A 27,730-nucleotide genomic window follows, 5' to 3' on the forward strand; every position below is an offset into this window, starting at 1 on the left:
AACATTTTGCAAAAAATAATAACTTTTATTTACTAGTAGTTGTATTAGCTTTATAAATCAAAATAAGAACAATTAAAAATAAGAAATAAATAATAAATTATTTACCAATTTCTTCCTCTTCTACTTCTTCTTATTATTATTAATTTGTGCTGAAAAATATAATAATTACAATCAATGACTCTGCACACCATTTCTCTTATACTACCGTCAACAAAAAGCGAACTGCTAAATGTCTCGCGCGTTTGTCCCTTTCGACGCGCCGTAGCAGAAAGCTTCACAACAACAGCCGTCTGTAGTCAGCGACATCCTGCGCCGCTTCGATTTGCCTGTTTACCCCATTACATTACACTGAGGAACATCTACACCGAACAGTTCTCCCTTCTTCAGGTGTCGCGTATCTGAGCGGTAAGTTCACAATATCGCTGTTTATCAACAGTTAGCTACACACACACACACGCACAGCTGGACACAGGTTAGTCACTGAGCGGCAAAGGCGCTGTCATCACACCGGCCGAGTCCCAAACGGCTTCTTTCTCCCTACGTTAGTGCACTACATATGGTATGAATTGCTGATCTGTGCAACCTAAATGTGTACGGGGCAGCTATTTGGAATTGGCCCACTGCGTTTGCTAGGTAGCTAGAACATTCATTCACTAGGCAATAATGATAATTCTTATTTTGCTTTAATTAAAATATCGAGTTAATTATTCAGAACCTGAACAGTTTGTTGATGTTGAGGTGATAAATATGGTTTATTTAATTTTTACTAACCTGTCACGTGCCTCATGACATCTCTGCAATTGAATAATAATAATAGTAATAATGATAATAATACTAATAATGTTTAGGTGTAGTAGTATATTGTTACAGTTAGAAAAAAGTGTACAAAAATAAATAAAAAACTTTTAAAAGAAAATGAAACAATATTTATCACAATCAGTCTTTGCCAATGAATATTTTTAGGATTTTAAAAATATTTTAGATTTTTTTAAAAAAGATGAATAAAACAATGAATTAAAATGACTAAATTAATTAATATAGGAAAACATGAAAGAAAACAAGTCAAGGAAAATAAAGGGATAATCATATGCATACGTTTGCGTATTTAATCAAACTGAAAATCTTTTGACGTTAGAATTAAAATGTTTATTTCATCATGCGGACTCTCTTTAGAGAAAGACTTCTACAGCAAGGTTTGTTGGAAACTCATTTCATCTTTATTGATCATTGTTTAAAGGAAACGAAAGAAAAAATTTTTGTTTATGCAAATAAGTATATGCCTGCATATTTAATCAAACCAATCATCTTTTGGTATTAGAATTAAAGTGTGTAAAATGTTTATTTCATCATGCGGACTCTCTATAGAGAGAGAACTTACAGCAAGGTTTGTTGGACATGCATAATATAACTATAAATCCAACAATAATTAATATTTTGGGAAATTCTGCTGCAAGCAGTCTTTTAAATATGATGAGGGATACAAATGAACATTTTATATCGAAAACGAATGCATTTTATTCATTTTTTTGATTCTGAATATAGCCAGAACTGATTTTAAGGGAAAAGACTTTTAAAAATAAACGTGTGTGTGCTCTAGTATGTGCGGTTTATAAGGTATATAAAGGAAAGTGACCTGTATAACAGAATAACACATGGCTTGACGTGAATATATACACGGTGGACATGAGTGCATAAAAACAGTTGAAGAAGACACATTTTGCAGTTTATCCAAAAATCTGAAAAGTGATGCGACCAAAAACGGTCATTTCTGTATTTAGTCTCTTCCTATGAGGCTGTTAGAATGGTTGATGGTTGATGATTAACATGTTGGCTGTTATAAATATTTAGTTTGGGGGATTCTCACCCCTCTGTCCTCAGCTAACTTGTCCTTAATATCAGCTTTAAGCATGTGGATGCATCTACAGTATGACCTCAGTTTAACAATACTCTACGTTTTCCGGCAGGTTCTGTCGTCTGCACGTGTTCGTCCACCATGTTACTTCACCTGCCATGACGTGACATGGATAAGCTGAAGAGGTGAGACCTGGCGATAACCTGAGATCACGATTATGACCTGGGAGTGATCAGCTTCTTCTCTCAGCTTTTCCATTCTCTGTACATGTTGAAACAAGAGGTCTCGTTATAACTGGAGCTGGCCTCTGGGGCATCATGAGGTCTCGCATTGAATAATTCAATATCGCACAGTTTAGTTCAGCTTGAGAGTGTAAAATATTAAGTGTTCAATTTTTACACCATGCGATTCAGGCTGGAGAAGTCCCCTTTTTTCAGCAGTAATCGTATATGTGCACTCGTTCCAGTATGTTGTCGTTTCTATAGTAACAGCGAACACACAGGGACTTGTATGCTGGAAAGTTGACACGATATAAGATTAATAATAAACAGATTAAAAATGTGTTGTAGTTTAACAATACAAAATGACTAATTGTTGATATTTACTATTTATGGAATGAGTCTCCAATGTCAGCACATTTCTGTTCATCTGTGTGTGTGTGTGTGTGTGTGTGTGTGTGTGTGTGTACACGTGTGTGTACACGTGTGTGTACGTGTGTAGTTTGGGTGAGGAGGAAAGCTCTCAGGTGCGAGGAGTGCTGCATACATGGAGAGGTTACTCCTACAGTGTCACTCCAGAGAAAGTGCTCCTCTCTCGGCCCGTGCTCCAGGCTGCCCTCGGGGCTAAACATGGAGTTCTGCTGTTGGAGGGTAAGAGAACAGGATTTAGTGAACAGCTAATACATTGTCGGTAAACCTAAGTTCACTACTTAGCAGGTCCAACTATCTCATACTATCTTTTTATAGCAACACAATTCTATCTATACGATCTTGTTAAATGAATTGAGTAAAGTGTGTACAATTGTATCACGGACTAATGGAGTCTTTATTCACCCTCGGTCAGGTGGGCAGGTATACAGTTTTGGCGAGTTACCGTGGAAACAGAACCCATCATCTCTGAAAACGACAGACCCTATTCTGGAGGCGGGGCTCAGCGAGAAGCATGTGGTTTACGTGTCAGCGGGGATGTTCCACAACGGGGCTGTGACGGAAGATGGAGCCGTGCACATGTGGGGGGACAATACTTATGGCCAGTGCGGTCTGTCAGGACTCTCAGTCGTCCCCAATCCCACGCCGGTGGGTGTGGTGGCCAGTGAGACCACGCCCTCTCGGCCGGTCAGGATTGTAGAGATGGCATGCGGTGAACAGCACACGCTGGCACTTTCGGTTGAGCATGAGGTGTGGTCATGGGGCAGCGGCTGCCAGTTAGGGTTGCACGTCTCGTCTTTCCCTGTCTGGAAGCCGCAGAAAGTGGAGCACCTAGCCGGGAGGCATGTGCTGCAGGTGGCATGTGGTGCCTCGCACAGCCTTGCGCTTGTGCGCTGTCCACCTCCTCCTCATGAGTCCCGAAGACCTCCTGAGGACAAGTGCGGGCAGTGCAATCAATTACTCTACACCATGACCGACAAGGAGGATCACGTCATCATCTCAGACAGCCACTACTGCCCCCTGGGGGTGGAACTCGAAGACGACGACAACAACAAATCTGCCTCGGAGCATGGCCTAGTTCACGGGACTCCTAGTTCAAGGGGCAAGATGAAAAGTTCCCCATCTGAACCGGTTTTAATGACACACACCCAGAGCCCCAAGTCCATCTTTCCTTCCATGTCTAGCCCTGTCCAAGCACCTAGTCCTGTTCCTGAATCTCAGGATCAGGTTCAGATTGCAGGGGAAGTGCTTGTTCAGTCAGACTCTAAAGACCTGAAGGAATCTCAAGATCCGGTGACTAACGGTGAGGTGTTTGAAGCAGCCACGGAGCCAAGCACTCATGAGAAGGAGAACTCAAATGCTACCCAATGGTTGACCGGGACAGGCACCAAATCCTCTCAATACCCAGACGAGCAGGCACTCAAGGATTACCTGAAGAGGCTTTCGGCTCAGACGCTGGCTGAGCAGGCTGCTAAGAGCCCGAGTACAGCTCAGTGTGCACAGGTTGGTGATTCTCAGTACTCTTTTTGTCAGATGTAGAGTAAAACAGTATCGTGTAACGCGACAAGAAAGCAGCATTCACATTGGTGATCTGGTTCTTGCGTCATTATAATCAATTTTTGGACCATTATATATACGTTTATATACTGTGTACAAACCTGTCTCAGGGTATTTGCAGTAAATAGCCAGTGTTTGTAGATATAGCAGTTTGGATAGATGCGTTTTGCTGTTGCTGTTCATTTCAAATGTTAATTTAAAAGGCTGATTTTCAAGTGATTTGTAAATAAATTATCAGACTAGCACGGTGACTTGTCTGATACTTTGAAAATAGTCCTACTCTGCATCATCATTCGTGAATTAACGCATGTATCATACAATAGCAGATTCCAGTATTGAATTGTTGGCTTACGAATAGAAATCGTCTTGTTTAACGTGGAAGCCAGAGGTTTACACCCCTAGTAGATGGAGGTGTAGGTAAAAGTTTTCTTAGTGTAATTTCTAGTTGTAAAATGTAACCGAGAACTACAAGTCTATGATGGTGTTTTGTATCAATGGTTGTAACACCCTGGTAAGTAGAGAAGGCAGCCAGGAATCAGGAAGCAGGCTTTGGAGAGAGTTTCTTTTTACCGGAGCGTAACAGTACAACAAACCACAAAGGCAGCAGGATGTTTCAGTTGTCGGTTTGTCAGAGATCAAGGTTGTCACTCTGTCAGCTCTCCTGGCGTCTTTACGCTCTCACTCACTGAAACAGAAACAGACTATAAATGCTCATCATTCTTAACCACACACAGGTGTAACCACTCACTCATTATCCGATCATTCTCTGCTATTCCCCCTTCCATTCACAGATAGTACTTTATCATGCCCATCGGTACCAATTCTTTGTTGCTCAATGATAACAATTCTTAGTTCTGTCTCTCTCTCTTCCCTCACAGCCTCTCACCGAGCCCGCTGTTGTTTTCACCTTGGACCCCTCAACCCCCGTGGCACAGTCAGTCACCCCGATGGGCTCTGCGCTGAACAACCTGGTGGTCTCGTATGCGTCAGCTGTAGGGGAGAGAGTCGCTTCGACGTACGAGGCCCTCTCTCTGAGGAAGGTGATCAGCTACTGGGTGAGCGTGAGAATTTATACGTTGTGTTCGTCACTGTTCTACCAGAGCATTGTCACATTCTCGATTATGATTGGGCAGATGGTGTTGACTCATTTTTCAACAGCAGCTCTGACAGCTCTCACAGGTTTATATTCTCTATCTAAGTTATCTTGTATGCTCCAAATGAATGTTGTATAATCCAATTATGGGAAACATATGGTTTATTTAGGCTTCTTTTGAGTTGTTTGTGTGTGTGTATGTGTGTGTGTTCAGGGTCCAGGTGAGGAGAGAGTGCGTCAGGAGGAGCACAAACAAGGCAAGAAAAGCTCGAGTCTGGGGGACATCCGCGAGGAGGAGGCGGAGGGGCTGAGTCGCCGTCTCTCACTCCCTGGCTTGCTCTCACAGGGTACATGCGCTCTCCATATCTTATACCACCACATGCGTAAGTCTGCACGCACCAATGTGTGTGTGTGTGTGTGTGTGTGGCATCCGTGTTTGAGTCGTTACCTTGACTGGCTTCGTAGAAGTGTGTGTACAGTACGTGTGTATGCACCTCTGCATGTAGGTATGTGATTGTGACTTTAAAGAATAGCTTAAAGGGTCTTACAGTTCTCTCGTTGTCTTCGAGAAGCGCTGCATGATTAATTATACATCTTGCTGTTAGTTTTTGGCGTTTGGAATTATTGGCACCCTTCACAAACACTCGTATACAAAAGAACACTGTGTAGTTTTATCTGAACAATAATTGGTTTATAAAAGCTTGCCGTCTTTTTTGCCACCTTCACCAAAGTATTGTACGGGACAGGAGTACGCACGTTTCCCAAGTTTATTAATTATATATGTCTTTTTATTTGAATTACCTGACTGTCTCTTTGATCTAGTGACGAACAGCATTATAAATAACCCCCCCCCCACCGATTTCTTTGGTTTTAACAATGGTTAGGCGATCTGACAAAATAATCATATCACAATACTTCAAAACATCTACAAGTATGCCGCACGATATATCATTTAGCTAACAAACAAAGTTTTATTGATTTAAGTAAAAAAAAAAAAAGAACATCAAATCAGCTTCTTCTGTTCAGTTCCATTTAGTTTCTAATAAAAAAATAAAAAACATATTGCAATACTGATGATATCTGAGAAAAGTGTATCGTGACGTAATGTATCGCAGTATTGATATTGTTTTGTCGTATCGCCCAGCCCTATATCGAGCCCTTTTCATTATCTATCTATTATTTAGAGATATAAATTATTTTGGACATACTTTTTTTTAAAAAGAGAAAATACTATTATTCAAAAAATTACTCCTTTTTTTGTTTTGTTTTAGTGAAATATTTCAAGTAGTTGTTTGTCGTATTTCCTTTATACAACAGTTTGTTTTTGCCCATTTTTTTAAAGGGTGCTAATAATTCTGGACTGTATTTGACTGAAAGTCTTAGGAAAAAGGAGCGAGTTCTCATTTTCAAGGTGGCCGTGTTATAAAAATAAAAGACAGAAGTGAAAGCACAAGACACAAAAAAAATCACAGAAAGAATAAAAATCATGTCACAGCTTTCCAGGAATGGGTTTTATTTTATCATTACGCGTATTAAAGCAAAAAAGGGAAGAAGAAAACACAACATGGTGTGCTGTAATAGGAAAATAATCAACGACGGGGTGGTGTGATGAAGCTGAGTTAGTGTCACCACTCCTCCATTCATTATTTTCCAGTAACAACATATCCTGAGGTGTTTTATTCCTCTTATACCACAGCAGTATATCAACGATTACAATTTTCCTTTTATTACAGAACAAAACCTCATACTTTTGATCCGTTTCTAGTTATTTCCAGTGCGAGCAGTTGCACTTCATCACCTTGCCGTCTCCTCGCCTCTTCTTACCTTCCTCCCAAACAACAGATGGACCTCTGCAGGGATGGAACAAAGCACAGCGTGACAGCAGTGTGTGTGTGTGTGTGTGTGTGTGTGTGTGTGTGTGTGTTTGTGGATGCCATTTGTTTCTCGGCTGCGTTGGTGAATTATTCATGTGAACATGCTGAGCTGTTCTTTTTTTTTTGTTTCGGGGTTGCTCATACCGTGAAGTTGAATTGGGAAATGGCTTACTGAGGGTGTTAAATCCAAAATCTGACATGAATAATAAGGCTGTAAAATCATATCTTATTCATTGTTATTGGCTTTGTGTATAACATAACAATATGCAAATGACGACGCGAACACTTTAATAGCGTATTCTGTGAGGTTTAAGCATCTGATTAGTTATCTGATAAACCCTGGTGCTGGCACGGCATATTCATGATTTTTTAAACACCTCCCTCGACCGACTTCTCAAATCCAGTCCAATACTTAGACGTATCGATCCCAATACTGATCATTAGTATTTAGGATATCCTTGAGCAGCCTTTAGCTATGACAAATCAGAAGTTCACTGACCTTTTCTATTTCTTTATAAACTATATTGTATATACAGTGTGTTATAACAGTGTATATTAGAGGTCGACCGATAGTGAATTTTACCGATACCGATAAATAAGTTGGGCGGTACCTGCCAATAACCAATTAATCGACCAATATTGGTGCTACATTCAAACTGAACCAAAAAGTAACACTCCAAATAACAAATAACTATAGAGACATCCAAAGTGGATCAAAAAACACTTCAAATAACACAAGAAAATTAGTCAGGGATCGTTTTTATTTCGTACTGTATTAATATTTAGTATTTTACTATATAGTATTTATAAGTACTGTATAATGACAACGGACCCTTCTCAGCCACTCTGACAACGGACGCAACCGGGAAAAACTGTCGGTGTAGATTTTTGCCCATGGACGATAGTTCCAGCAGTGCCGATTAATCGGCAAGACCGATCAATCGGTTGACCTCTGGTTTATACTACAGCGCTGCTGAATTCTCGATTCTGATTGGTCACAAGGTGTTGGTTAATTTTCTGTAACAGCAGCTCTGAGGGTGGTTCCGGCTCTAAGGCAAATAAAAGGTTTAATGTTAATGCACTGCTCTAATACATTATCGTTTCTATACTAACAACAAAGGGGGAAGGGGGAGAGGGGTGCCACATAAACTAAAACTAATTATAAAAAAGTGTAAATACAGTTGTATACTTGTTGATATGCTGAAGTTTTCTTTAAGGCGATGTTTATTTAACGTTTATGGAAGGAGTCTCCGGTGTCAGCACTAAACTGTCTATAACACAAGAAGCTGCGTTTTATTGGGGTTTTTTTTTGTCACATTGACTTGTAAACTGACTTGTTTCATGAATGTTCCACAACATTAAATGAAACTAGAAATGAATAAAATGTATGACGTTATTCTGTAATGAAATAAAAAAAATTAATTGTTGATAAATTGCTGTGGTGTAAGAGGAATAAAACACTTCGGGTCATGCAATTATAGGAAATTAATCAGCTTCTTCAGAAATTACTGGTAACAGTGAATAATTATGTCCTTATTATAATTTATTCTCTCTCTCTCTCTGTTTCTCAGTGTCCCCACGTCTCTTACGGAGGGTGAGTCGCCCACGTGACCGCGCCGTTGCCCTCACCCCAGCTGGCGTGGCTGAATCAGACGCCCGCTTGCCCTCTCTGCAGACGGAGGTGTGGAGCTGGGGGCGGGGTCAGGAGGGGCAGCTCGGACACGGAGATGTCCTGCCCAGGTCAGCTACCCACAATGCACTGCGATACAGATGACTGAATAGCAGAATAACCTATTTATGAGTTTAAATGAAAACACACAACATTCTAGTTGTATAATATAAATGATCCTTATCCTTATTAGTGTTCTAACTGATTCTTGTGGTCCAGCATATCTAAACACGCTCGCACAACATAAAATGAGCGGTGACATTTCTCTTGTTCTCTACACGCATTAATAATTCAAGCATTCGAAAATTAGGCCAATTCTTCAACTTGTCAACAATCCTGTTACCAAGACAGAAAACAAATCTTGAAAGCTTGAAATGAAATTAAGAGAATAATTTCTTTCTCTTTTCTCTGTGCAGACTGCAGCCGTTGTGTATTAAGAGTCTGAGTGGCAAAGAGGTAGTGAGAGTGGCTGCAGGTGCCCTCCACTCACTGGCCCTGACTGCCCAATCACAGGTGTGTATGTGTGTGTATATGTGTTTGTGTATATCTGTGATGTGTGTATGTATGAGAGTTTATGTTCCTGAGCTTTATTATAGTGTGCTCTTAATTCAGCATCATCATCAACTCCTAGATCACCTTTAAGAGGTGCCTCAGTGCAACAAAACGGCAGAATTTATTGTTACATTTAATGTTGCAGAACATCAGTAAAGCAACTTGGTTCCTCTTATCACTTACATTGTAGCAGATATAAACAACCATTCCATCACCAGCCTCTCTTTTTTCTCTCTTGAAACTCTTGTGGGGGGGGGAATTCAGCTTTCAATCTCTGGAACCACTTTACTTCTAAGACTGGAGACTCCTTCCAAAGTTGCTGAATATATATATAAAATCATGAATTTGCTGCAACTTTGCAACTTATACATAGATCTAGTACATTTATACTGTAAACCTGCTACTGTCAGAGCTACTGACCAATCAGATTTGAGATTTCAACAGCACGGTGGTATAATAGTAATTATCACTCAGATTATTGTTTATTATATTCAGGGATACTTTAATGTGTGTAAATTGTATTAATATGTGTGTGTGCGTGTGTGTGTGTGTTGATATCAGAGGAGAGAAGTACATGAATTTATGGCGGGATGATTACAAGTGTGTATGTGTATATAAAACAGTGTGTATAGTTAAATGTGTGTGTTGTGTGACAGGTGTACTCCTGGGGCAGTAACAGCTTTGGTCAACTGGGGCACATGGAATCCCCCAGCACCATCCCTCATCTAGCCAAGGTATACACACACACACACACACACCAGTGACAGGACATTCTTTCAGGGTCTAGTGCATTATCTACTGCTCGGAAGAATCATTTAAATTACAGAGCATTAAAAAAAACAAAACAAGGAGTTGGCTTTCAACTACTATACACTCAAAAATGTACATACCAGGAACGTCACACACCCACGTTAAACAAACAACAGGTCATTTTCATGGAGTTACCACACCACTGACTTTTTCAAAATGGTGATTACGCAGGTTTCTTGTTCCTTACTCCAGTGGTTCTTATCCCTTTTGTTTCCAGCTTTGACTCCAATTCTTTCTTTCCTTTTTTGTTATACATACTCAAGATCTTTCCCTTTTTATTTTCCACAACTAGGTTGTGTTTTTAAATCAGTGATTAATACAGTTATACCGTGAGACTGTGATATTTTCAGACTAGGTTATCATACCTTGAAACTTTCAAACCCTTAATCAAGAACAAACCCACCTGTCCTCTTTTTACTATAGTGACACATTATTTTTCTTTAAGTAAGTAAGTAAAATTTATTTGTATAGCACGTTTCACACAACAACGCTGACCAAAGTGCTGAACAGAGTACAGAAAGTAAAATAGAAACAGAATTAGACCAAATAAAAGCAGACAATAGACAATAGAAAAAATCAATAAAAAAATTGTTTAAACAATTAAAAATCTGATCAAAAAGCCTGGTAGAAGAGATATGTTTTAAGCCTATTTTTAAAAGTAGTAATAGAAGGTGCAAGGCGGATGTCCAGTGGCAGTTGATTCCATAGACGGGGGGCAGCAACAGCAAAAGGTCTATCCCCCTTTGTTTTTAACCGGGAACGAGATCAGAAGATCTTAAACATCTGTTTGATGAATGTGGATTAAGAAGATCCACAAGATACGAAGGAGCTTGATTATTAAGAGTTTTAAAAACAAACATCAGAACCTTAAACTGAATCCTAAAACCGACTGGGAGCCAGTGAAGCGATGCTAAAATTGGGGTGACGCGATCAAACTTCTTTGCCCTGGTCAACAGCCTTGCAGCTGCATCCTGAACCATCTTCTGTTTTAATAAAATGGCTACCTATTTCTTTACCCAACTTTCCAAATCTTACAACATGCTGATTGGCTGTGTGTAAAACGTGATTAATAGGATGTGAGTTTCACAGTCAGTGGCATGGTATGACCTTCGAGACACCTTGTTGTCTCCGCTTTAAAAACCTAATAATAATTGCAACACTTTTTAGTAGAGATGGTAAATTATACAGACACATTATTCCCCACATCCTAATGATCCTTTGATACACACGTACACAAATCCTCCATCCTCTCTTGCTCTGTTTGTCCTCTCTGTCTTTGGTCTGTAGTTGTCAGAGGGGATTCGTGCATGGGACATAGCAGCAGGACAGCATCACACTCTCCTATTGGCTGACGGAGACTGCCTTCAGCCAATCCTCTACTACAGCGGCCAGCAGGTGAAGGAGGGATCCGGTGAGACGGCCGAGGAGGAGAGTGGAGGTTACACGCAGCAACCCGTACTTCTGCCCTTCTGCATGAACGTTAGTGACACTGTACTTCCACGATTTTTCAGCATCATGACCATAGTGCTGGGTGATATGATATCGATATCGCAATAAACAATGTAATAATAGCCTGACATCCTGATATTAAGAAACAATACTGCACAGGTATAGATTATATATTATAATAATAATAATAACTCCTTTTATAATGTAGCAATAATATTTTGTCAGTACATTATCATCCAAATGTCTCCCAGTATCATATGATATTTTTGCCATGTTGCTCAGCACTAAACAACGTAATAATAATAATAATAATAATAACAATAACAACAATAATAATAATAATATGCACTTTGAAATAATCATTTCATCTCTACCGGGTATCATTACTGACCTTTTGTTGTTGTGTACTGTTGTGTATGTGTTGTTTGTGTGTATGTGATGTAGCTGGGCTACGTGAGCAGTGTGAGTGCGGGTGGACAGGTGTGTGCAGCGATGGCTGACCGCAACGTGGTGGGTTTAATCGCCAGTCTGCACGAGCTGGCAGCAGCTGAGAGAAAGTACTACTGCAAACTGACGAACATCAAGAGCCTGCTTCTGCAGCCACTGCTTAAACTGGGTATACTGTGTGTGTGTGTGTGTGTGTGTGTGTGTGTGTGTGTGTGTGTGTGTGTGTGTTTTTATCTTTTTTAAAAGGAAGTGGTAAAAAATATTGCACTCAATAACAATAAACATTATATACATATTTATTTATTTTATTTTTATGTTGGTAGAATCTTTAAGCTCTGTGCTGGGACCCTCATGCACTGGACTCCTCCAGAACCTGATTGGTCGATTCAGCCGCCTATCACAGTTCACGGGTCAGAACTCGGCAGCCTTGACCTCCTTCCTGCGGCGCTCGCGTGATCTCAGAGGCCTGGTTCTCCTTGACAACACACATCTGTTCCTGGACACGTATTCTGAGCAAGTACACACACACACGCACAGAATCTGAGGTCATAATAACACATAACACAATAACATGCTGATATTACGGAAAATGCCAGAACGAATCAATAATCTAATGAAGATCTGTAATTTCCTGTTTCTCTCTGCCTCTGTCTCTCTCTCTCTTTAGGTTCTGTGCTGCAGTGGGAAACATGCTGGTCATGGGTGGCTTTCAGGCTCTTGTTAAACCTTGCCAGTGAGTCATTGTCGTGTGTGTGTGTGTGTGTGTGTGTGTGTGTGTGTGTGTGTGTGTGTGTGTGTGTGTGTGTGTTTTAAGATGTTTTAAAGAGTGAGAAATGTGAGTCTGGACCTGTCGACAAGTCCTATGGTTGCCACTCATTTTAGGTAACGAGTTACACATGTTACTCTTACTCCAAAGCTAAGTTGGCCAGACCCCAAAAACAAAACAAAAAAATTATTGAACAGTAACACATCAACAACGCCTCTGTTCATTTATCTGAAAGACCAACACCAACAAAAGCTAAAAACAAATGATGGATTTGCATAAGTATTCACCCCCTTGAAATTTGTTTGTAGTTACAACATATTGTACAGTTTATTGCTCTGATTTTCTCCCTAGTGGAATAACAAAGACTGATTTTGTCCCCCCCCCCCCTATCTTTCAATTCAATTACAGTCCACAATATTATTTTAATTTTGAACATTGGTTCTAAACTCATATGGGCAGATGGGATTACAGCCTTTTTTCTGCTGTATTTTTGACACCTCTGCTTACTTAAAGAGCGTAATTCTTCCTGAACTAGAAAGAGTTTCTTGTCGCGTCTTTGCCTTAGTAAGCTTTCGTCGTTATATTGTTCTAATGGGTTGAGATTAGTTTTGTGTGTTTTACATGTTAAAACATATGATAATGTGGTTCCACTTCTACAAAATCAACCATTACACAGTATAGAAGCTATTATAATTTTTATTACGTTATATGCTCTTATACTGTTTAAAGACAATAAATCTACAGCACAACAAATTAGATTTTTGCAGATCCATAATTATATGGATTTTTTTTTTTTTCTTCAGATCTGTTATAAATCGTGATACCTGGGCTACAAGATGTTGTTGATTTTGAACGCTTGTTGTGTAGGGATGTGTTCGGGAAGGGTGCAGAGACGGTCCAGAAACTGTCCGAGTGTTCGGAAGACGGTGCGATGCTGGCCGACGTCCTGGCTCATCTGTTTTACCTTCCCATCCGCCATCTCCACGAGTACAGCCACCTGCTGCTCAAACTAACATCGTGCTACAATCCGGTATGCGTAAGCGTTATGTCCCTGCTAAATAAATAATAACAGTTTAATGCTGTGTAATAACAATCATGCTGTACAGTAAATGTATCAAATATATTCTGTAGTTATTGAATAGTTTTATGTGATTGATGACCGTGCGTGTTGTACCTCAAACGCCTTTTAGAGCTGTGCGGACTATCAGAAGCTGCAGGAGGCCTATCAGAAGTACGAGGCTCTGGCTGTTCATCTTAAGAGGAAGAGGAAGGAGGCGGAGTACACGCTGCACTTCTGGAGGAGCTTTCCTGGAAAGATGACCGTGAGTGATCACTTAAATATTTCTTCAATTCACTCTTAATTAGACGTCTGTTTCTTCTTGTAAAGACTCTAGACGCATTTAATGAGAGGTTGTACATGAAAGGATAAGATGAAATATTTGTGACCTATTACTCCAGACTAGATATTCTGGGAATTGTGGGAAGTGTTTAGAGTCGATTGTTTTTTATATTATTAACCGATCACCCTGTCATATCCGCCGTTATCTCAGGACTCGCTGCGTAAGCCGTCTCGCCGCTTGGTGTGCGAGAGCAGCAACAAAGCCCTGACCTTGCAGAACGCCGGACGCTTCTCCGTCAACTGGTTCATCCTTTTCAATGATGCTCTTGTTCACGCTCAGGTACTTCAGGTTCTTGCATTCCTCTATTCTTCCAAACTGCTTTTGCTTCTGCTTCCCCGTGTCTGTTGATCTGTTGTGATGCTCCCGAGGGAGATCTGAGTGTCTGATGTTTTATTTCTGTCCTGGTAGGGAATGTTTGCCTCTAAGGGGCTTGTAAGTATGAATTAGCGCAAGAAAACAAATATATAGAGAATTCATTCTTTTCTAGCACAGCTTCCCCAAGTGTTCAGGGCTGGGCTCAGCGCTATAGTGCAGTTTGTCTTTCGCTCTCTGCTCTGTGTTTTTGAATAATTGTGACTGTGATGATGTAGAATGATGTCAGGAATAAAACGGATCCTTATCGCTGGCTAGAGATTAGGAACATAGTTATTGACGAATATCAAAGTGCAGCATGATCTATCAATAAGAGACACAACACACGCTTGCCTGCCCACAAATATCTCTCAGCTTGTGTCACATATTTATGAATAAAAGTTTTCACAGGTATAAATATCTTATACGTTGGGTGTATATACCTTATATAAGAAATGTTTTTTTTCTTATTTTTTATGCCTTTTATAAAGGCAAAGCAAACTGTGTATTCACAACTTGCACAGAGACTGTAACATTTATGGAAGGAATCTCCAGTGTCACCGTCAGCCGTGTTATCGTTTCTATAGTAACAACTTAGACAGGGCTTTGTATGGTGGCTGTATCCATATATTTAAAATAATAAATAATAAATGTCATTATTTAAGAAAGAAAAACATAGGCATCTCTGTACGGAGATGTTTATTTGACATTTATGGATTATTCTCTGTATTGAAGAAAGAGAAGAAGAGGGTGATGGAACGAGGTTTATAGCTGCTATAATGTGGGCACTAACTTGTCTCGCATAAACTTGACTAAAAATGGATACGGAGTTCTTTAATTAAAGAGAAAATTGTAATCATTGGCAAATCGCTGTGGTGTTAGAGGGAAATATTGACTTCATGGTGGTAACAGTAACCCTCAACTCTCAGTAACACCCAGTCGTCGATTATTTTGCTATGACAAAACACCCCCCAAGTGTTTTATGCTTTACGTAATACGTTTTGACAAATCATTGCATGTTCATTTAACTATTTATGTCACCGCAGTTCAGTTCACATTTGTGATTTGTCTCTTATTAACAGATCCTAATCAACATATTTGTCTTTTCTGTTAAGAGTTTGGTCGTTGTAATGGTTATATACTAAGAATCATTGCTGTGTTGTCTCTTTTTGGAGCCACTGGCACACAAGTGCCTGATCCAAGCCCTATCCTGTGCCTGTACTTGCCTCTTCCCCGGCCTGTCCCCCTTGAATGCTGCAGTACGGTGTTTTAATGTTTCCATTGGTGCTTTGTGTCAGACACAGTCCCAGTGTTGGTCATCCCTTTGGCAGGCTCCTGCCAGTATTAGTTTTACCCCTGATTCTCTAATTTACTCTTTTTCTGGGTTTGTGTGTGTGTGAGTGTGTGTGTCTGTGTCTGTGGTAGGGCTGCACAATATATACAGAAAATCATAATGTATCGTGAATACGCTGATCAATGAAATGACCAAAAATAAGGAATAAAACACTTGAAGGCACACTGTTACAGGAAAATAATCAACGATTGCATGGTGTAGTCTCGCAAAGTTGATTGTTTTTCTCTTTAAGCACGTCCCAAAGTGTTTTATTCCTCTTATACCTCAGAAATTTGCTAACATTAACAATTTTATAGATAAATTTATAGATAAATGTCATCGAACGTCCATGAAGCTATTTTTTCCCCGCGTGTTACCACTTACATTATAACAGTTATAAACACTTGTGAGCACGCCAGCATTTCTTTATTCTTTCTTTAGCTGTTGGAGACAAAAACAAAAAAAGACGCAGGCTTGTCATGTTACCAAGACAACTCAAAGGAATATTTCCTTCCATAAATGTAAACTAAATGCCTTCTTACAAAAAAACTTGAACATATCAGTAATTACACACGTTTTATCGTCCACCATACAAATCCCTCTTAAATGTTGTTTCTATCAACACGCAAATTCCGACCAATGAGTATCACAAATTCATCAGCGCTGTGGTATAAAAGGATGAATCGTATCATATTGTAGATATCAGCACTGACATAATGGTTAGTATGTGATGTACTGTGCAGCCCATGTCTTTGCGTGATCTATCCAAATCTCTTTTTACAACCCCAATTCCGAATGTAAAATGTTAATAAAAACAAAGACGAGGGATTTTGTAAATGTACTTTCACTTGTATTGAAACAAAAATACGTGTAAAGACAAGGTATTTGATGTTTTACCTGATCAACTGCATTTTTTTTTTTTAAGGTAAGCGTTTATTTTACAATTGATGCATGCAACGTGTTCCAAAAAAATTCGGGCAATTTAGGACTAATAGCGATGTGACAAGTTGAAATAAGAAGGTGATGTGAAACAGGTGACGCAATCATCTAATCATAGTATATAAGGAGTTTCCAAAAAAAGCCTAGTCCTTCAAGAGCAAGGATGGGTCGAGGCTCGCCAATCTGCCAACAGATGCGTCCGCGAATAATCCAACACTTTGAGAACAACAACAAAGACAAATCTGTATGATTTTGGGCATTTCACTTTCTACAGCGCACAATATAATTAAAAGATTCAAGGAATCCGGACAAATATCGGTGCGCAAAGGGTGAGGCTGAAAATCCCTCAGACATCACCGTCTTAAAAACCGTCATGAGTCTGTAAGTCTGTAATGGATATCCGGACGTGGGCTCTGGAATACTTTGGTAAACCTTTGTTAGTCAACACCATTCACCACTACATCCACAGATGCAAGTTAAGGCTTTACTATGCAAAGCAGAAGACATACCTCAACACTGTCCAGAAGCGCTGCTGACTTCTATTCTGAGATGGACAGTAGCACAGTGGAATTGTGTTTTGTGGTCAGAAGAGTAACATTTCAAATAGTTTTTGGTCAAAACAGCCGTCGTGTTCTCCGGGCCAAAGAGGAAAAGGACTGTCCAAGCTGTTATCAGCATCAGGTCCAAAAGCCAGCATCTGTCATGGTATAGTGTGTGTCAGTGCCATGCCATGGGTAACTTGCACATTTGTGAGGGCACCATTAATACAGAAAGATATGTACACATTTTGGAACAACATATGCTGCCATCCAGAGCAGGACAACGCCAAACCACATTCTGCCTGGATTACAAGCGCATGGTTGCGTAAGCAGAGAGTGCGGGTGCTAGCATGGCCTGCCTGCAGTCCTGACCTGTCTCCGATTGAGAATGTATGCTGCATTATGAAGCGCAAAATAAGGCAATGAAGGCCCTGTACAGTTGCGCAGCTGAAGAAATGCATAATGGATGAATGGGGGAAAATTCCGCTTGCTAAACTTAACCAACTGGTGTCTTCAGTCCAAACTCTTAATAAGTGTTATTAAAAGAAACGGTGATGTTACACAGTTTTAAACAGTCGACTGTCCCAACTTTTTTGGAGTGTGTTGCAGTCATCAGATTTGAAATGAGTGTATATTTTCAAAAATAAATTCAATTCACAAAGTAAAACATCAAATAATATGTTAAGAATGTGTTTTCGATATAGTACAGGGTGAACAAAATTTTCAAGTGACTTTTTGTGTGTTTGTTTGCATTTTCCATACTGTCCCAACTTTTTCGGAACTGGGGTTGTATGTTTGTGATGAAATGTGTGCTAGCATGCTGTTAATGAAAACAAATCTCCTGTGTTTTTGGCATGCTCTGCCTTTATAGAGTTTATTTGGCTAGTAAAGTCTCTTGGCCTTGTCTTGAACGTGTGTACGAATAACTCTATATTCTTCCTGCACTCTTCCTCAGTTCTCCACTCATCACGTCTTCCCGTTGGCCACGCTGTGGGTGGAGCCAATGTCTGACGAGAACGCTGGCCTGTGAGTGAGCCGGTGAAATCGTACTTCCTTGCTAAATAGTGTGTGTCATGATCGCTGTAATAAAAATGTGTTGTGTCGGGCAGGTACGGGTTGAAGTTGACCTCACCTGAGGAAAGCTTCATGCTGCTGGCTTCCTCGCCATCCGAAAAGGTAACATGTCAATCAAACCTGAAGGCAAGAACTTCATTTTTGCATGGATAAGTAAGGAATAAGACACATGGCGGTGTGATGTTATAGGAAAATAGTCAATAATCAGTTACTGTTCCCTGCCCTGAAGTTGATTATTTTTCCAATAGCAGCATATACTTTACACTTATCCCCACTCTTGATTTTACTGTTTATGTTTTATTCCTTTCAGGCGAAGTGGTTGCGTGCCATAAATCAGGCAGTGGAGCAGGCACTAAGTGGAGTGGGGTCATACACAGTCCCTCCTACCGCCGGGACGGGATTGAGAGCAGACCCGCCCATTTCCCGAACCGCCTCCTACACCTTCTATAAGGACAGCAGGTTGAAGGACGCGATGTACGAGGGCCGCTGGGTGGCAGGCAAACCCCACGGGAGGTTGGTTTCTCGGGAAGGGGCGGAGCTATTGTGCATGACGACAAGGAGCTGATTGGTTGCTTCTGTGTTATAGGGGCGTGTTAAAATGGCCAGATGGAAGGATGTACACTGGGACATTTAAGAATGGACTCGAGGATGGGTTGGTTGCATATCTTTAATATGATTATGGATAAATTTCTGCACAAATAAAACGTAGCAAATATCTCAATATTGATTTTTGGGTTGTTGTTGGGTTTTTTTTCAGGTTTGGCGACTATATTCTTCCTAACAAGAACCTTAACAACAGTGATTATTACCAGGGCCACTGGAAGGATGGCAAGATGCACGGATTTGGGACCTTCAGGTGCTGAGTTCAATGCAATTCAACAGACACCAAGAACGTGGTGCTATTATTAAGGAATAAAACACTTGTTGGTGTACTGTTATAGGAAATTAATCAACAACAGCGTGAGGTGATGAAGAGGAGTTAATGTTATCATCCAGAAGTTCTTAAAACTGTACTTCTTATATCCTGAAGTGTTTTATTCCTTATAAACTACAACAGTTTACCGATTTTCATTCATTAATTAACGACACATCATGCTTTTTTTCTCTCTTTTCCATTTTTACGTACATAGAATGTTGTGGAATGTCTTCAAAAAAAGTTCCTTGGTGTTTCCATTAAAGGGTTTTGTGTAATATGTGTGTGTGTGTGTATGTGATTGTAGGTATGCCACAGGAGAAGTGTACGAGGGCTCGTTTCAGGATAACATGCGTCACGGCCATGGCATGCTGAGAAGCGGCAAGCTCAACTCCACCTCCCCCAGCGTCTTCATTGGCCAGTGGGTGAACGACAAGAAAACTGGCTACGGCGTGTTTGATGACATCACAAGGTGAGAGAACGTTGTAGCTCGCATTTAACCCGGTGAGATCATTTGCATGATTTTACGCATTTCGCTGCTGCAACATGTCCGGCTCATCGGATAATTATATGAACGAGCAGGTGCACTGGTGTTCCTAATAAAATGGAAGGGTAGAGTATGTATTTGAACCAAGAATATAGTAAAAGAATACTGTAAAACCTTGGTATCTTGTACCTTCTCAACATTGCATAATATATAATAATTTGAGATGTTTTCTGTGTTAAACATGTGAGAACATTTTAATGTGTGTGTGTGTGTTTTGATATCAGAGGAGAGAAGTACATGGGTTTATGGCAGGATGATCAGAAGCAGGGGAACGGCGTTATCGTCACGCAGTTTGGTCTCTACTACGAGGGAGCTTTCAGCAACAATAAAATGATGGTAAGACCTAAACACAAACTTCTGCTTAACTTTTCCATTACACGTCGTTATTCTTTCTGTTACTTATTGTCTTTTCTTTCTCTCCCACACACTCAGGGGACAGGTGTTTTACTTTCGGAAGATGACACCACGTTCGAGGGGGATTTCTCAGAAGACTGGACTCTTAATGGAAAAGTGATTTTGAAAGCACACACTCTCTCTCTCTCTCTTTCTCTCTCTCTCTCTCTCTCTCTCTCTCTCTCTCTCTCTCTCTGTGAAGACATTTGCATACAACTTGATTTCTGTGTAACAAAATTTATAAAATGTACCTCAGTTTACTCCTGAAACAAAATTTCATCTACTATAAATAGTGTTTTTTTGTGTTTTTTTTTTTTTTTTATATAACAAAGGCTACAGTTATTTTAAAACAGTAGACATCCTCTAGTTCAGGAGTTCCAACCGTTTTAACAGCTGAACTCCATCAACCTGAATTATTCACCTTAAGCAGGGTAACATTAAGTGTAAGAAACTGTTGTAATCAATGCTGCATTGTAGCTTATTTCTTTTTATTTCATGTGAATTTGACATTCCCATTGCTCACAAAACCCCTGTTTGGAAAACACTACTCTCGTTCATTTATATATAAATGGCTCGTTTAGGTGTCTAATGACTATAATAAGAATTAGTAATACAGTCGCTCCAGGATTTTGCAAATTTGCGATCACAGAAATGAACACAAAATCATGGTAACTCCTCAGTATTCGGAGGAGCTGGCAGTTTTTAAAAACCTCTGCAGAATCCTATATGGACTGGTAGGTAAATATGTTTAAGGTAAAATGTAAGAAAATGATTAAAAAGGCTCTCAAGTTAAAGTTACGAGAGAATTGCAGAAATGGCTATTATAAGGTCTAAAACAGGAAATATTAACCTTTCAAATATTGACTCTGCTCAATAAAATAATTAAAAAAGATATGGAAAATTCAAAAACAGCAGGAGTCTGCAAATGTCATTTTTATCACACTCATAAATCTTTTTTTTTTTCTTTTACTTTTAAATATCTTACATATAATTTCGGACCATTTTGTTGCATATAATGTTAAAGAAACAGTGTGAAACTAAAAGAAAAAAAAGAAAACACTCATTTGTTTCATTAGTTTAAAGTAGGGGTACACACAAATTTTTGTACTCGGTTGTATAGAGTTCTTCTTTGTAGCACAAATATGTTTTTAAATTCACGCTTCAAAAAAAAAGAAAAAGAAAAATCAGCGATATTCAGTTCTGCAAGCTCCACCCCAGTAGTTCCTCATCCTCAGAAAAGTACCTACACTAGAGCAAGAACCTTAAAAATGTCCTGTTTTGGAAACATGCCTGACACCCCCTATCTCCAGGGTACTCTGACGATGCCTAATGGAGACTACATCGAGGGTTCCATCAGCGGGGTGTGGGGAACCAGCCTGAAGATATCAGGGTCCTACTACAAACCAAACCTGTATGACTCAGAGAAGGACAAGAGCCGGGCGCTGTATGTTTATTTTACATGTTCACCGTTTCAATAATACATACCTTATGGTATGCTTATGTGTGTGTGTGTGTGTGTGTGTGTGTGTGTGTGAGAGCAGTAAACTGGGTCGGTTCTCCGTGCACCCTGAGGAGAAGTGGAAGGCGGTGTTTGGGGAGTGCTGGAGCCGCCTGGGATGTGACACAGCGGGACAGGGAGAGACCAGGATGGCCTGGGACAACATCGCTATAGCGCTGACCACTAACAGGAGACAGCACAGGGACAGGTACAGTCTGACTCTCTGACTCAGTACTGCGACAAGACAAAGTGTGCACCACGTCCGCCATCTTGAAACACAGGGAAGCAGTATACTTGTAACTCCCAGTTAGTATGGAAAAAGTGCCTGTGTAAATTTTCCTATAGATAGACTGAACACATAGGCACTACATGGACAGAAACATCCAGTGTGTGTGTGTGTGTGTGTGTGTGTGTGTGTGTGTGTGTGTGTGTGTGTGTGTGTGTGTGTTGTAGTCCTGAGCTGCTGAGTCGTTCCCATAATAAAACTCTGGAGAGCCTGGAGTTCATCCCTCAGCATGACGGGCCTGTTACGTTGGAGAAATACGACATCATTCGCCGCTACCTCATCAAGGTCAGTCCTGTACACTGACTGCAATGAGAAGATCAGTACTGTTCTTATGTACCCTGACGTTTGGCGTTTGGTCCCAGGCGTGTGACACACCGCTGCACCCACTGGGGCGCTTGGTGGAGACGTTGGTAGCCGTGTACCGGATGACGTACGTGGGCGTCGGAGCAAACCGCAGGCTGCTGCAGCAGGCTGTCAACGAGATCAAATCCTACCTCAGCCGCATCTTTCAGATCGTCAGGTGTGTATGTGTGTATATATATGTGTGTGTGTGTGGTACTTAATCTGTATTTAAATGGATTTCAGTGGTTTAAAAGAATTAGTATTCGAATGCATTGATATATTAATGAGAATATGTTACAGAAAAGGTTATTAATATAGAGACGAGTGAGTCAGTCCCGGTTGGAAATTCCGATTTGGAATCACGTAATTTGGTTTCCTTATTTAGACTTTATTGTAAGAAATTATTGAAGCATAATGGGAAAATAAAGTATGCAATGAAGGATAAACGGCAAGTTTGAGGTCATTTTGCCTAAATGCTTAAAGTGCCTCTATTATGGTTTTTCAAATATTACCTTTCATGTAGTGTGTTATAGAGCTATTTTTGAATGTAAAAACGTCTGCAAAGTTTCAAAATCAAACGGAGTTATTGACTCCCAAAAGAAGGAAGTGATTCTGAACAGCTGAAATGAGTCGTTAGTGATTCCAGCCTTACTTCCTGTACTAACCTACGTAGGTTTGTAACATAAAGTCCCGCCTCTGATCTTCATCGGCTGCCCGCTGACAGCGGTAGACCAATCGCAACAGACTGGGACATCTGACCAATCAGTGCAGAGTATGCCCTCTGAAAGGAGGAGTTTAGAATGAATCATTTAGAACGGATCATTTAACGAGTTATTTGTGACACTGGGAGGAAAAATGGTAATGCTGCAGTTTAAATTATGAGTATATTAAAGCACATGAGCACATGTTTTTTGACCTTGGATACATGCAAATCTATTGTATGAGACATTTAGAACAAAATTAGGCACGTTTCCAAACCATAATAGGAGCGCTTTAAGAAACGTGTTTTGTTATGTTGGGTGTTGAGCAATTCTCCGATCTCAAACAATCAAATGTACGCTAAATATGATAAAAACACATTTTTTAATAGTATTTGAATGGTGACGTTTCTTCTGACATCCGTATTCCATTATGATGTGCTGTGACTGTGAAATGATCGCTATGCATTGATCAGTGTGAGTTTGTGTGTGTGTGTGTGTGTGTGTGTTTGGGTGTGTGTTGTAGGTTTCTGTTTCCTGATCTTCCAGAGGAAGGTGGGTTGCTGGCTGAGGCGCCGAATGAAAAGAAGGAATCAAAGTCATCTAGCAGTGACCTCGAGTCTCCGAAACCAGGGTGAGAGTCAGAATCAAGACACACAAATCACGCTTATTAAAGAACGACACATGGTACTATTGTATCTCTTACAGGTTACTTACATACAAACAGATGTTGCGTAACATCTGTGAAACACATTAGTTCCTGTTATCGTACACATTATAGCAGATTGAAATGGTCATTCCGTCGTCAGCTGTATGTCGGAAAATGTAATGTTTAAAGCTTTACCTCCACAGGCGTGTGGTGAGTAGCTCCGCCCTGCTCCTGCCTGTCTTGCTGCCGCGTCTCTACCCGCCTCTCTTCACGCTGTACGCTCTGGACAAGGAGAAAGAAGACGACGTGTACTGGGACTGCGTGTTGCGTCTTAACAAGCAGCCCGACCTCGCGCTTCTCGCCTTTTTGGGAGTGCAACAGTGAGATATACACGCAGACTACATAACACTACACAAGCACTGATGATGTTTTGTGTGCAACCATGTTCGTTCATCAACATTTTCTGATTTCGTAGGAAATTCTGGCCTGTGGCCGTCACAGCACACGAAGAACAGCAACAGGTTCTGTAGACGTTTTGTCTATACCAAATTTCCCCTCACATCCAGTGTAGACAAGATGGTCATTATATCCTGTATGTATGTATGTGTGTGTGTGTGTGTGTGTGTGTGTGTGTGTGTGTGTGTGTGTGTAGGTCCTACCCAGCACTAAAGATGCTTGTTTTGCTTCAGCTGTGGAGACACTTCAGCAAATTAGGTTCGAAATCCTGTGTGAATTTGAGCTACAGAGCTTTCAGACTTGCCCAGCTTTCAGATTTTTATCATCAACATGTTTTATGGTGTTTTGGTTTTTTTTTTTGTCCTCCAGCACAACATTCACTCCCTCGGACAAGCTGCAGGTCATCCAGTTGACCTTCGAGGAGATAACCCAGGAGGTGCTTACCTTACTCAAACAGGACTTCCTGTGGTCCATGGACGACCTGTTTCCTGTTTTTCTCTACGTGGTGCTGCGTGCTCGGTAACACACTTCGAATCAGAGACCCCTCCATTAGAGACACTCCTTTTGAAATATCAGCTGACATCCAGAGATGCTGTGTAATCTGCTTCTAGGTTCATCAAAGTACTGTTGTTTTTTTTTTTTTCCTCTCCAGAATTAGGAACTTGGGGTCAGAGGTCAGTCTGATCGAGGACCTCATGGACCCGTGTGTGCAGCATGGAGAGCACGGCATCATGTTCACCACATTAAAGGTACTGCACAAAAACATGCACAGAATTTGAAACATTTGAAACTTTTTACGTCTGAATTTGCTTCTCTGTCCTGTCAGGCGTGTTATTATCAAATTCAGCATGAGAAGATCACATAAGGAGCATGCCGATGAGCTGAACGACCGACAGACGGAACCGGCCGCATGCTTTCATGACGGACATGTGATGAGCTGATCGTGGGCTGGGCCAGGATCATGACGCAGCTGCCTGACAGGGAAAAAACCCTCCCTGATCATTCCTGTCTTTTTTTTGTTTGTTTGTTTGTTTGTTTGTTTGTTTGTTTTGCAATATATCTCTTTCAGTGTGACTATAGACCTTAACCTTCATCTGTACTCAACCATGGATTTTTCAAATCTAGCTTTATCTGTGGATTTTCTCTTTAAAGCAGCCATCCTTCTGTTTTTTTTCTTATATGTTTTGTTTTTTATTATTATTTTTCCATGAATGTAAAAGAGGCTAAAGTCGTTTCTGGACACATACAGGGACACATGATCCTGCAGCAGGGTGCCTTTTTCAATTTATTTATTTATTTATTTTTCCTTATTCTTCAGTGTCAAACCAGACATTAGCAAATCCTGTGTCTTAGATAGCACTGACGGTTGATGTTTGCATAGCTACATAGATGAAGGTGTGATTGGATGATATTGGTGGTCACATGCTGCTCCAACAGCCAATCAGATGTATGGAATTCTGACTTGAGTTCTTTTGAAGATTTTTTATTTAATCATATGCACATTTTGCCTAGTTTTTCTTGTCGAACACTATTTAAATGATTACAGTTGCAGAGACTTGAAGTGTTTCCCTTTTGCTGTAATTTTGCGGTTCTCGTGCCACGGTCCAGTTATTTTATAATTTTTTTTTTTTTTTTACCATCTTTACTATAAACGTATTACTAGACGTTTAATTCTCTCACAGAAGCACACTTCTATTTATCTGTAATTTTTTGGTCTTTATGTGATATTCATGTGTGCACGTGTGTGTGTGTTTGTGAGAGAATGTGTTGCATACAGCAATACCTTTTACAGTAATCTGAACTGACCGTGCTATTGACGCGATCTACGTTTTTAATAGCCGAGGTTTTATTTATTTAAGATTCAGACATCCGGTTGCAACGATAATCTGTACAATATCTGTGGATAATCTAATATATTGACACTCATCTTACTGAGATAATGAAATGAGCGATGGTGCAGACGGAGAAGTGAATCTCGTATAGTGTTGAAGTAAAAAGACTGATCTTTTCTTCCAGATGTTTACAGAATTGAACTTTTTTTCAGTTCTGCGTTGTACTTCCTGCCGAGTTTCGGTCTTCTTCAGTGCTTGACTGTGTAAATGTCGTCTTTGCAAGACATTGTGAGGGTTTGTCCGGTTGGTACGTTCTGTCCAGAGCTGTCTTTGTACCTACAGAGGGCAATAAAGTGGCTGGTGGAATGTTTTTCATTCGTGTTTCTGTCAATTTTTTGGGTTGCACCGTGTCATGTGTGTCATTATTAGCTTCGTACTGATATCAGTATGCAAATAAACCTCATAATCCAGGGGTCTAGAATCTGCGTTCTTAGGAAAAAAATGGTTCCTTCAAGGTTCTTTGGTTGGTTAATAGTTCTACCTTTCGTTTTTATTGGATCTAGTTTTAAAAACATTTCTGAAAGGGAAACCGTTTGTTGTAGGGGATCCTCAGAGCATCCTTAAAGAGTACTATGTATAATTTGAAGTCGCCATGAAATAGCGTTTTAGCTGTGATTTGATTCCATATGTCGACGTATTTCCTTCTGAAGCAGCAAGTCAAAGTGACAGTGTGCTGAAGTGCTTTATTTTTGACTTTTGATGTTTTGGGATATGCACTCACACTGCTGCTCAATCTAAACAAACCTGACAGTAGCTTAGTGAGCTAGCTGAATATGCAGAATAGTAAGAAGAGATTAACGAGATCCTTTTACTTACAAATGAATATCAACCATTTTTTCTTTAACTAAGTGATGGTTGGAAAGTAGACTATTACCGTACATCCAAAAAACGCTCCGACAAACCATCTTTACTGCTAATGACCTACTACTGTAGAGAACGTCCCACCTCTGGGAGTCTCGTATACGATTGTAGAGAGCACTTTATTGGACAATCATCATGAAGTTTTGTCTAGTTATGAATCATTGCAAATATTTGATAGTTTACACAAAATTGAAGGACTATAAATTTGAAACAAGAAACTTTACAAGAAAATTTCCAGATACTATTGTGTGAAGCTGGGACACTTTAATGCAGGGACACTTTAATGCAGGGGTCTTCGATCTTATCCACAAAGGGTCGGATTTCATTACATCCAAATTGGAGGCATACTTGATAGCTGATGGGAGATTAAGATGAACCGATTAAACAAGTGAAATCAGGTTTAATGCAGCCACACCAGCCCTTCCTGGATAAGATTGAAGACCCCTGCTTTAATGGGGTCTTTGTTTTCTACTTGGAATCCTTTCACCGCAAGAAACACTCAGTCGTAGAGTTCCATATTAAACCTTTAAAGTTTTCCCCAAACAGACAACTGAAGAACATGTAAGGATTCTCCATTTAATGTAGATAAAACTTTATATTTATTATAATTGTTGGAAAATTGCTGTAGTATGAGATGTATACTAATGTATTAATGTTTGGCATTTGCTGTTATTAAAACATACATTCGAGGTGGTAACATATCGTCCTTTTGGGAGGACAGTTAAAGGTTCTGTGTAGACCCCTATAATGGAGGGTTTCCCTGATTATAGACAACAGACAGGGTTCCAAGAAGACCCTCTGTAGAACGCTAGAATATACTGCAATTGAATACAAAAAAAAAAA

The 27,730-nt window shown here is 40.1% G+C and overlaps 1 protein-coding gene across 1 annotated transcript; it reads left to right on the forward strand.

Annotated features, from left to right (window-relative positions):
• Positions 1 to 308: 308 nt before the first annotated feature.
• als2b (alsin Rho guanine nucleotide exchange factor ALS2 b) lies at positions 309 to 26,337 on the forward strand. The gene is made up of 35 exons (XM_053637344.1): positions 309 to 405; positions 1,965 to 2,037; positions 2,573 to 2,721; positions 2,915 to 4,002; positions 4,935 to 5,111; positions 5,364 to 5,496; positions 8,595 to 8,763; positions 9,109 to 9,205; positions 9,901 to 9,978; positions 11,342 to 11,533; positions 11,948 to 12,119; positions 12,274 to 12,463; positions 12,618 to 12,683; positions 13,584 to 13,746; positions 13,907 to 14,038; positions 14,267 to 14,395; positions 18,234 to 18,304; positions 18,388 to 18,454; positions 18,663 to 18,865; positions 18,939 to 19,004; positions 19,110 to 19,208; positions 19,573 to 19,737; positions 20,037 to 20,148; positions 20,245 to 20,322; positions 21,516 to 21,649; positions 21,747 to 21,911; positions 22,157 to 22,274; positions 22,352 to 22,509; positions 23,556 to 23,663; positions 23,882 to 24,058; positions 24,154 to 24,199; positions 24,331 to 24,392; positions 24,504 to 24,653; positions 24,787 to 24,883; positions 24,961 to 26,337. Exons 2-35 carry the CDS (start codon positions 2,021 to 2,023, stop codon positions 24,997 to 24,999), a joined length of 5,067 nt encoding a protein of 1,688 aa, XP_053493319.1. The 5' UTR covers positions 309 to 405; positions 1,965 to 2,020; the 3' UTR covers positions 25,000 to 26,337.
• Positions 26,338 to 27,730: the final 1,393 nt, after the last annotated feature.

Source organism: Ictalurus furcatus, chromosome 12 (genome assembly GCF_023375685.1).
Source record: "Ictalurus furcatus strain D&B chromosome 12, Billie_1.0, whole genome shotgun sequence".
NCBI lineage: Eukaryota > Metazoa > Chordata > Actinopteri > Siluriformes > Ictaluridae > Ictalurus > Ictalurus furcatus.

Bases quoted from the DNA above. Each gene is read 5' to 3' on its own strand.
- als2b (XM_053637344.1), top strand. The intron at 9,206-9,900 runs GTGTGTATGTGT...GTTGTGTGACAG, and splicing joins CCCTGACTGCCCAATCACAG to GTGTACTCCTGGGGCAGTAA. The intron at 20,149-20,244 runs GTAAGACCTAAA...CCACACACTCAG, and splicing joins TCAGCAACAATAAAATGATG to GGGACAGGTGTTTTACTTTC.